This window comes from Populus nigra, chromosome 15 (assembly GCF_951802175.1).
Source record: "Populus nigra chromosome 15, ddPopNigr1.1, whole genome shotgun sequence".
In the NCBI taxonomy this organism is placed as follows: Eukaryota; Viridiplantae; Streptophyta; class Magnoliopsida; order Malpighiales; family Salicaceae; genus Populus; species Populus nigra.
In genome coordinates, this window is record NC_084866.1 from 14129458 (window position 1) to 14139287 (window position 9830).

At 32.5% G+C, this 9830-nt stretch overlaps 2 protein-coding genes across 3 annotated transcripts; both read left to right on the plus strand.

Annotated features, from left to right (window-relative positions):
* The first annotated feature begins 2288 nt into the window (after positions 1-2288).
* LOC133674264 (transcription factor bHLH35-like) lies at positions 2289-4003 on the plus strand. Of its 2 annotated transcripts, none has more exons than XM_062095298.1 (5): positions 2289-2494; positions 2596-2758; positions 2898-3128; positions 3268-3438; positions 3757-4003. In XM_062095298.1, exons 1-5 carry the CDS (start codon positions 2415-2417, stop codon positions 3760-3762), a joined length of 651 nt encoding a protein of 216 aa, XP_061951282.1. In that variant the 5' UTR covers positions 2289-2414; the 3' UTR covers positions 3763-4003. The 2 variants fall into 2 exon arrangements, with proteins under 2 accessions (XP_061951282.1, XP_061951281.1); XM_062095297.1 differs by having other exon boundaries at positions 2296-2494; positions 3753-4003.
* A 2471-nt stretch (positions 4004-6474) lies between these two features.
* LOC133674265 (transcription factor bHLH35-like) lies at positions 6475-8578 on the plus strand. Its single transcript, XM_062095299.1, has 5 exons — positions 6475-6624; positions 6746-6908; positions 7055-7285; positions 7462-7632; positions 8331-8578. The coding sequence occupies exons 1-5, from the start codon at positions 6545-6547 to the stop codon at positions 8418-8420; spliced, it is 735 nt and encodes a 244-aa protein (XP_061951283.1). The 5' UTR covers positions 6475-6544; the 3' UTR covers positions 8421-8578.
* The last annotated feature ends 1252 nt before the right edge of the window (positions 8579-9830 follow it).

Consider the following 9830-nt stretch of genomic DNA (forward strand, 5'->3'; position numbering starts at 1 on the left):
GGAATAGCAAATTTTCTCCCTTTTTTTATTTCTTCTTAATATTTTATTTTTTCATGATATTATTAAATTAATCGAGTTTATTAAACTCATTCAAATCAATTAACTTTATGTTATATATTTTTTTAAAAAAATATTTATCTTTTTTAATATTTTTTTTATAAAAAAATAATCTTACATATATCATGAGCCACCTAACTAGTTTATTAAAAAAAAAAAAACAAGCATCACTTTCCTTCTAACATTGGAAGTATTTGAGCCATAATTTCCCAGAAGCTACAACACCACATCAGCAAGTGTGGACAGGGTGAATCAAAGTCGCGCCGCACAGAATTATGAAACAAATAATCTCCTCCTTTTGCATCCCACAGCATCTTAAATGGCTTACCCAATCAATCCTGGATTTGACAGATGGTAGCAGTTCACTTCTTGGATATTCTGGTATATGCCACAAGCATAGTAAAGAGAAACATCAGCAGTTATGTGTTCAAATCCTGGGTAAGATGGTATCAGTTCACGTTGCGGATAAAATTAAAATTTATTGCTTGCAAAACTTAGCAATAAATCAGCAATGAAAAATATCAGATGTATATTTGTGGCTGCTTATTTATCTACAATAAAAAATCCCTTCTGTTGTTGATATTAGCTTTTATTTATTTAAATGAATAATTTGTTGCTGATATAAGTTTGTAAATTTTTTAATCGGTTGCTATGGAATGTTTTTTAATTTCGTTTTTCATGATTTATTGAAAAAAGTTTATTGATTATTTGTGGATAGATATCTTGAAAAATCTCATTTGCCTTCTCCTCGGCTCCTTCCTCTCCTGTAGTCAATTTTTGCATCGGAGCTCGATAATCCCGAGTGATATTCCCTTCTGATTTCGGACGAGAATATGACATCATCAGTCTCAACATGGTCACCGGCCGGCTGGGATTGCCTGATTCAGAGATATCCCCAGGGTAAAATGTATTGAAACAACGGGATGACCCTGCCGGTGCTCGACTTATGAACATGACCGTTCTCACTTTCCCCATTTTTAAGAGAAATCAAAGGTACACCAACAAATGTAACTCAACAGCATAGTTAAAGCATGAGATGACTAAAATCAAAGGCCATAGATGTTTCTTCATAGTCATACAGAGTAAGAAAATATTGGATGTAACAGATGTTACTATGAATTCTTGGGTACGTAATAATTGGAAGAGAAAGACAGAAAATTAACTGATCGATGGGAACAATTCAAGAACCATATCTCCCACCTGTAATTTCTTTTTTAAAAAATGTTAATTTTCTTTTCCTACTTCTTCGTAATAGTGAAGTCACAACTATATTCTATAAAATAAACAGAGTTTCTTCAGTTTTAAAATTATATTCTTAAACTATAAAGAAAATCTATTTAATCTGTATAAAAATATAATAATGCTTCACAACTTGTTCTAAGAATATCTTACAAACTATTTAAATAAGTGCTAAACTGATGAAAGTTAATGAAAGCTAATAAAATTAAAATTTTAAAACCTAACAAAGAAAAGAATTATTAAAATAACAAAGAAAATAAAAAAACTAAAAAAAACTAATTTGAACATAATCTCAACCTCAACTAAGTTAAAAAGACCATCGGTTATAAATCATCGAACCACCACCAACAGAGTCTACATCGCGAGAAAAAGTATGTGATGATGCTTCCAGTGACATGACAAGAAGTCATTTTCGGACAAATGGTGGTGTCACCTGTGTTGTCAAAAAAGCTTGGACGCCACCAACACATGAAAAACACGTGTCATTAGCTTTTTATAATTTACTATGAAAAATAAATATTAAATTACTAAAAAGTTTTCTATAACCTTGAAAATAACAAATAAATCAATGTAAAAATACCAAAACACCCATGAATGCATAAAAGCTATTTTGTCTTATCTAAAAGCAAATAATTATTTAATTTATTTTAAAATTTGTGCAAAGTAAAAAAAAACCTTTGATCATGATGTTGAAATTTTATTGATCTTGGGTAAAAAAATATTTTTATTGTATAAAATAATCTGAAAAAACAATAAAACTCATCTTCAATTTTTTAATAACCAAAATATCAGCATAAAAAGATAAAAATGCCCTCATATCTCAGCCTTCCAACTTTCCCACTGACCCACTGAATAGCACAAACATAAATTCATTGTAGGAATTCACACTAAAGTAAAGTTTTTGGAAACGAATGTGATTCCAAACTGTCCTGTCACCTGTCATCAGTATTCTAGTCAAATTTCAAATAGTCCCAACTACCGTCCACCTAGCTAGTCCATGTTAAGTCCTATTATTCATTCATACATGGTTGAGAAAACAAAACCCACCATCTCAAGCACAGCAGCATTGAAGTTCTCTCTTTGAATTCATTCCCTCAAGACAGCCCCACTCTCAATCCATGGAATCTTTTGAGGATATTTCTGAGTACCAAAATTACTGGGAAATGACTAGCATGTTTTTGAATGATGAGCTTAAAAGGTACACCCCCTTTCATATTTGCTTTTCCATGTCCAATTTTCTTTTTCTTTTTTCACACTAGTGTTCAACTTAAGAACAAAAGTTCTTTGATTTTGAGACAGTTGGGCAATGGATCAGGCATCTAGCCATTACTATGACTCAAGCTCGCCGGACGAAGCTGCTTCAGCAATAGCCTCTAAAAATACAGTTTCAGAGAGAAACAGGAGGAAAAAGCTTAATGACAAGCTCTTGGAACTTAGACAAGCAGTCCCCAAAATCAGCAAGGTTAATTTACAGATCATTAATAATGACAAGTCATTAACAATCTAAATCATATATTGCAATAATTAATTCTAATATATTGTTTGTTGAATCTCGGAAACTCTTTGGTGTTGTTTTTCATTTTTGGGCTGAACTCATTTAGTTGGATAAAGCTTCTACAATCAAAGATGCTATTGACTACATCCAAGATTTGCAAGAACAAGAGACGAGACTCCAAGCTGAGATAATGGAACTTGAATCTGAGAGATCTGAGAAAGATAAGGGTTATGAATTTGAGAGAGAGCTACCAGTCTTGTTAACATCCAAGAAAACAAGATATGACCACATTTCTGATCACAGAGAGCCCAGAAGTGATCCCATAGAAGTTCATCAAGTAAGTTCTAAACAGTGGAGATATGCCACAATTTTTTAAATATATAAAAATAATAAAAAACAAATGTCTCTCTATGTATCTCAAACAATTCATTAGTTATATTAGAACACTTGAGATATCTGTGCTGATGTACTTCCAGCTTATGGTCTCGTCCATGGGAGAGAAGACTCTGTTTGTGAGTTTGACATGCAGTCAAGCTAGAGAAGCAATGGTTAAGATCTGCGAGGTTTTTGAATCTTTAAAGCTGAAAATTATTACAGCGAGTGTCACATCTGTCTCAGGGATGTTCAAGAAGACAATCTTGATAGAGGTCCGTCTCTTTTTTCCTCCCCGCCTCTCTATTATCTCACTCCAAGGGACTGAAATGTTAAGCAATAAGAAATGGCTGCCAAAGATACATGTAAATGTTGATACAGAAATGTTTTTCTTTGATTCCCAGTCAAGTTCCAAAGACGTTAGAACCATCAATGCACATGAAATGAAATAAATATATAACAAAAAATTAGTATATAAATTTAAGAGACTGCAAAGCATAACTCTTTTGAATGTTTCTCAATTCAACTATTAAATTAATATGGTAGAAAAACATTTAAATCATAACCATCTGATTAATTTGTTTTGCAGGCAGATGTAGAAGAGAGAGATCATCTGAAGTCAAGAATAGAAAGAGCTATTAAGGCTCTAACTGGTCCATATAACCCTCAAATCATGTAGCTAATAGAAAACCGAAGGACCACAGCTTTGAGAAGCCATATCCAATTAGTTTAATAAATAATCATTTTCAGTCTCTGTTTTTCTTTAGATGTAAAATGAAATGACATTTTCATTTGTATGTTCAAGACTTGCTCAATTCAATAAGAATTACTGTTTGTCAATTGTAATTCAGATTCAGATTGTGCAATTAGCATTTAATCTTTCTCTCTTTAATGATTACTTGATGGAATTGCGTTATGCTCGGTTTTATACTGTGCTAATGACCACTGAGTCAAGTCAAGAAGTCTTCTCTCCATTATCAAGCAAAAAAGAAGGCGTCACTTTCCTTCTAACATAGGAAGTCTTTGAGCCATAATTTCCCAGAAGCTACAAGACCCCGTCAGCACGTGTGGACAGGGTGAATCAAAGTGGCGCCGCACAGAATTATGAAACAAATAATCTCCTTCTTTTGCTCCCAATCAACCCTGAATTTGACAAAAAGCATAGGTATTTGTTTACTTCTTGGATCTGTCATGCCAAAAGCATAGTCAAGAGAGATACGTGTACAAATCCTGGGAAAAATGTATTTTAACAACAGGATGACCCTGCATGTGTTAGGGTTATGATGTTGTTTGAGAATATTTGTTATAGTTTTTGACTTAGAGGCAGATTTTGGATTGGAGTACGGGCATTTACCTCCCTGTGATTTATTTGGCATTTTCAAAAATAAAATGTATAATAGTCAAGTGCGTATAAGTATTAGTCAAGCCATTATGGAGTATCAGCCGCATAAAATGCCAACATTTTTATATATAAAAGACTTACATTTTACAGTGAATGATTCATTCTCAACTTTATATTGCAGCTTGGAACTTGTAATGATATTACGATTCAAGGTCACAGCTGTTTGGAACAGTATATCTTGTCCAAAAACCGTCTAAACTTCTGAAACCCCAACAATGTTCTTGATATTGACAATATCAAAGGTGATTTTAAGCCCAATGAGCACGTTTATGTACTGGGATAACATTGCAACGATCTTTTTACCCATTGACTAAAGTGGAAATTGAATTAATCATGGGTCCCAATTAGAAATTTGCATCCTTTGGTGTTAATCTCTATGGATGTACACAAAAATGAACATTTTGATACAATCAAAGCACAATTTTCTTTCAAAAAGAGCATAATCTAACTTTTAGCTTTTGAAGGTGTTTACATTTCATTATCTTGAAGGAAAGGATTTTTGGTTGGTCAAGAAAGCTCCTGCTACTTTCCATGCACCAACAATAACGGTAAATAAGACCAACCGTCCATCATGACTCGTCGACCCACCATAACCTAGACATACTAATTGTTTTTTCTTTTCTTTCAATGCTGTAAAATTTCTATGATCTTTCTCATACGGTCTCATGATGCAAAGAACTATAAATCTACGATTCCCCACTTCACACTATCCCTTTCCAAATTGACTGCTCTAAATGGTCTTCTAGCCTTGTTAAAATAGGCTCTAAACCGGTCTAAGTTAATGGCACCTAAAAAGATTGTCAAAAACTTTTTTTTTTACACTACATGAAATATATAATATAAATTTAAATTGTAAATTTAAATCGTAAAATTATAAGTAAAATATTTTAACTAATTATATATTAACAATTTCAATCAAGTAGTAATTAACAATATAACACAATAAAAATAAAAATAAAATAAACAATAAAAAAGTTCAAATATCTTTATTTTATTCACATTAATTCCTCTACTTCTTAAACAAATCAACCCACTTACTTCGTTATTCACAATAAAAGAGTCCCTTCAAATTTTTATAGACCATTTAACATTAATTACTCCAAGGGTCAAGCATGCCAATTTACAATTTTTATTCTATATATTTGTTAGCTAAAACAGAGTAGTAATATATCAATTGATATGTTAATAGTTTACATAAGAAATTGTGAAGAATGAATAGGTATTTTAATTTTATAAAAATGGAATCCACAAATAACTTGTATCATTAAAAAAATTATAATAATTATAGTCAAAATCAAACCCTTGATTATCAAATTGCACAAGTTTTGCAAGATATAAATTTAAAACAATGAACATGTTAAGGTACATATTACCAAAATGCATAATTTTATATTTATTTCAAACTCGTAAAATCAGTTCTATTTTACTGATTTTACCGAGTTTGATCAAATTTTACTAATTTTATTAGTTTTTAAGTTTTAATCTAGTTTAACACGTTAAATACATGTTGACTCGTAAAATCATAAGATTTTAAGAGTGAACTCGTTTTTTTTTACAATATAAAATAAGAATTTTGAGAACTAGAAATTGGAAATATTATGCAATTACTAGAAAATATTTATATTCCTAATCTGGATATAATCTCAATCTCAGCTGCGGATTTAATGTTACGCCCAAAACACATTTATTTTACGGTACATCCATATTTTTGAACTTTTTATTTTATTTTTCTTCGCTTAAAATTCATTTATTTATCAAAATATCTTAGGTGGTATACGGAAACTTGCTGATGCAACGTCCCGCGTCACTAGTCTCGTCAAATTTCAAACAACCCCACCCACCGTCCACCTGGCGAGTCCATATAAAGTGCCATTATACATACATGGCCGAGAAAACAAAACTAACCATCTCAAGCATAATTGCACCATTCAAGTTCTCTCATTGAATTCTTTCCCTTAAGACAGCCCCACTCTCAATCCATGGAGTCTTTTCAGAACATTTCTGAGTACCAAAATTACTGGGAGATGCCTAGCATGTTTTGGAATGATGAGCTTACCAGGTACTCATCCCTTCTTATTTGCTTTCAGTGGCCAAACCTTTCTTCTATTGTTATTCCATGTCCATGTTTATTTTCAGTACTAGTTCCACCTAAGAACAAAAGTTCTTTGATTTTGAGACAGTTGGGAAATGGATCAGGCATCTAGCCAGATCTATGATTCAAGCTCGCCAGACGGAGCTGCTTCAGCATCAGCGTCTAGAAATACAGTTTCAGAGAGAAACAGGAGGAAGAAGCTTAATGACAAGCTCTACGCGCTTAGAGAAGCAGTCCCCAGAATCAGCAAGGTTAGTTTACAGCTCATTAATCATGACATGTCATTAACATTCTAAATCATCTATTGCAATAATTAATTCTAATATATTGTTTGTTGAATCTCAAAAATAAAAATAAAAATTGTGTTCTTTTTCATCTATGGGCTGAACTCATTTAGTTGGATAAGGCTTCTATAATCAAAGATGCTATTGACTACATCCAAGATTTGCAAGAACAAGAGACGAGACTCCAAGCTGAGATAATGGAACTTGAATCTGAGAGATCTGAGAAAGATAAGGGTTATGAATTTGAGAGAGAGCTACCAGTCTTGTTAACATCCAAGAAAACAAGATATGACCACATTTCTGATCACAGAGAGCCCAGAAGTGATCCCATAGAAGTTCATCAAGTAAGTTCTAAACAGTGGAGATATGTCACAATATATATATATATATATATATATATATATATATATATATATATATATATATATATATATATATAAAAGAATCGCTCTCCATGCATCCCAAATGATTAATTAGTTATATTAAAATACTTGAGATATCTGTGCTGATGTCCTTCCAGCTTAGGGTCTCGTCCATGGGAGAGAAGACTCTGTTTGTGAGTTTGACATGCAGTAAAGCGAGAGAAGCTATGGTTAGGATCTGCGAGGTTTTTGAATCTTTGAACCTGAAAATTATTACAGCAAGTGTCACAACTGTCTCAGGGATGGTCAAGAAGACAGTCTTGATAGAGGTCTGTCTCTTTTTTCCTCCCCACCTCTCTATTATCTCACTCCAAGGGACTGAAATGTTAAGCAATAAGAAATGGCTGCTTAGGTTACATGTAAATGTTGATACAGAACTTTCGATTTCATGTATAAGTAATAACATAGGTATAAATCATAACCATTTAGTGAAGATCATGAGGTTCAATCTACTTAAAAAATCTTAAAATAAAGGTTGCAAGTGCGGAGAATCGTTAGAATCATCATTTCTACATAGAATAAATAAACAACAAATAAAGCAACATATGTAAAGTTAAAAAATAAGACACCGTTATATGAATTAGACAGTGAGACTTAAGTAAGATCGGAATAAACTATCGAATTCGATAAAAGGTAAGTCATTCATGATAGGATTAAAATATATATATATATATAGCTTATATCTTCAAGTATACCATTATATGAATTAAACAGTGAGACGAACAATGAATATAAGTTGGTTCTAAACTTCTACAAGACTAGCTTAAAAAGGGCTTGTGCAATTATTTTTTCCATGTTGGATTATATATATATATATATAATAACATACTATGTAGATAAATATTTTCAGTCTCATGCTGTAAATCAGAGAAAGAATTGTTAATAAAAAAGAGAAATATTGGTTGATTTTACTCATAAATGTTTGGTCATCATCATGGGAGCTGACACTGGTTAATTTGTTTTGCAGGCAGATGTAGAAGAGATAGATCATCTGAAGTCAAGAATAGAAGGAGCTATTAAGGCTCTAACTGGTCCATATAACCCTCAAAGCATGTAGCTAATAGAAAATCGAAGGACCAAAGCTTTGAGAAACCATATCCAATTATTTTAAATAATCTTTTTCAGTCTCTGTTTTTCTTTAGATGTAAAATGAAATGACCTTGTCATTTGTATGTTCAAGACTTGCTTGCTTCAATATGAATTACTGTTTGTCAATTGTAATTCAGATTCAGATTGTGCAATTAGTATTTGATCTTTCTCTCTTTAATAATTACTTGATGGGATTATACGTTATGCTCGGTTTTATACTGTGGTAATTAGCACTGTGTCAAGTCAAGAAGTCTTCTCTCTATTCTCAAACAAAAAAGAAGGCGTCACTCTCCTTCTAACATTTGAATCTTTGATCCATAATTTCCCAGAAGCTACAACACCACGTCAGCACGTGTGGACAGGGTGAATCAAAGTCGCGCCGCACAGAACTATACATGAAACAAATGCTCTCCTTCTTTTGCACCCCAATCAACCCTGAATTAATTTTTCAAAAAGCATAGGTATTTGTTTACTTCCTGGATCTGTCATGCCAAGAGCATAGTCAATAGAGATACGTACGTGTACAAATCCAGGGTAAAATGTATTTTAACAACAGGATGACCCTGCATGTACTGTTAGGGTTAAGATGTTGTTAGTGAATATTTGTTATAGTTTGTGAGTCGAAGGCTGTTCGAAGTAGAATACAAATATTTATCCTTTTGTGATTTATTTCTTGTTTTGTTACCAAAAGACGATTAATATATTGAGAGATGCAGGGGCAATGCTTTCGTTGATGTATTAAACCTTCTTGGATGGCTAGGTTTTCTTGGACGAACTATGATCTATTATAAATACATATTATATAATTCTATTTTGATATAATAAAAATAAAGACTTTTTGCTCATGTACATGTAGATACAATGCCAAACGTTAAGCTGATGAGAATTCTGTTGTTATAGCATTGTGTTGGCATTGAAAAAAATATATAATAGTCAATGCATATAAACATTACTCAAGCCATTATGGAGTATCAGCCGCATAAAGGCTTGAATTTTTGGTGGGGCAATAGATAGCCAAATTGTTGAGGAGAAGGGGCTAAAACCTGGATATTCCATCTTATCTTGTACCTGGACATTTTTTTACCTTGAATTCATCGAAATGTCCCCTGCAACAATGATCATGGAATCTGATACTGATTAGTCTTGCGGGCAGATGTAGAAGAGAGAGATCATCTAAAGCTAAAAATTTTCGGCTCCAAGGGGTCCATTTAACCCTCGAAGCCTGTAGCTAATAGAAAACTGAAGAACGATTGCACTACTGCCACCATATCCAATAAGTTTAAATAATTTTTTTCATCTCTGTTTTTCTTTAGTCGTAAAATGAAATGAACTTGTCACTTTTATGTTCAAGACTTGCTTGCTTCAATAAGAATTACTG

Coding starts and splice junctions, on each gene's coding strand:
- LOC133674264 (XM_062095297.1), top strand. CDS start 2,415: ATGGAATCTTTTGAGGATATTTCTGAGTACCAAAATTACTGGGAAATG. Junction 2,759..2,897: donor CAGTCCCCAAAATCAGCAAG/GTTAATTTACAG, acceptor GAACTCATTTAG/TTGGATAAAGCTTCTACAAT. Junction 3,129..3,267: donor ATCCCATAGAAGTTCATCAA/GTAAGTTCTAAA, acceptor ATGTACTTCCAG/CTTATGGTCTCGTCCATGGG.
- LOC133674265 (XM_062095299.1), top strand. CDS start 6,545: ATGGAGTCTTTTCAGAACATTTCTGAGTACCAAAATTACTGGGAGATG. Junction 6,909..7,054: donor CAGTCCCCAGAATCAGCAAG/GTTAGTTTACAG, acceptor GAACTCATTTAG/TTGGATAAGGCTTCTATAAT. Junction 7,286..7,461: donor ATCCCATAGAAGTTCATCAA/GTAAGTTCTAAA, acceptor ATGTCCTTCCAG/CTTAGGGTCTCGTCCATGGG.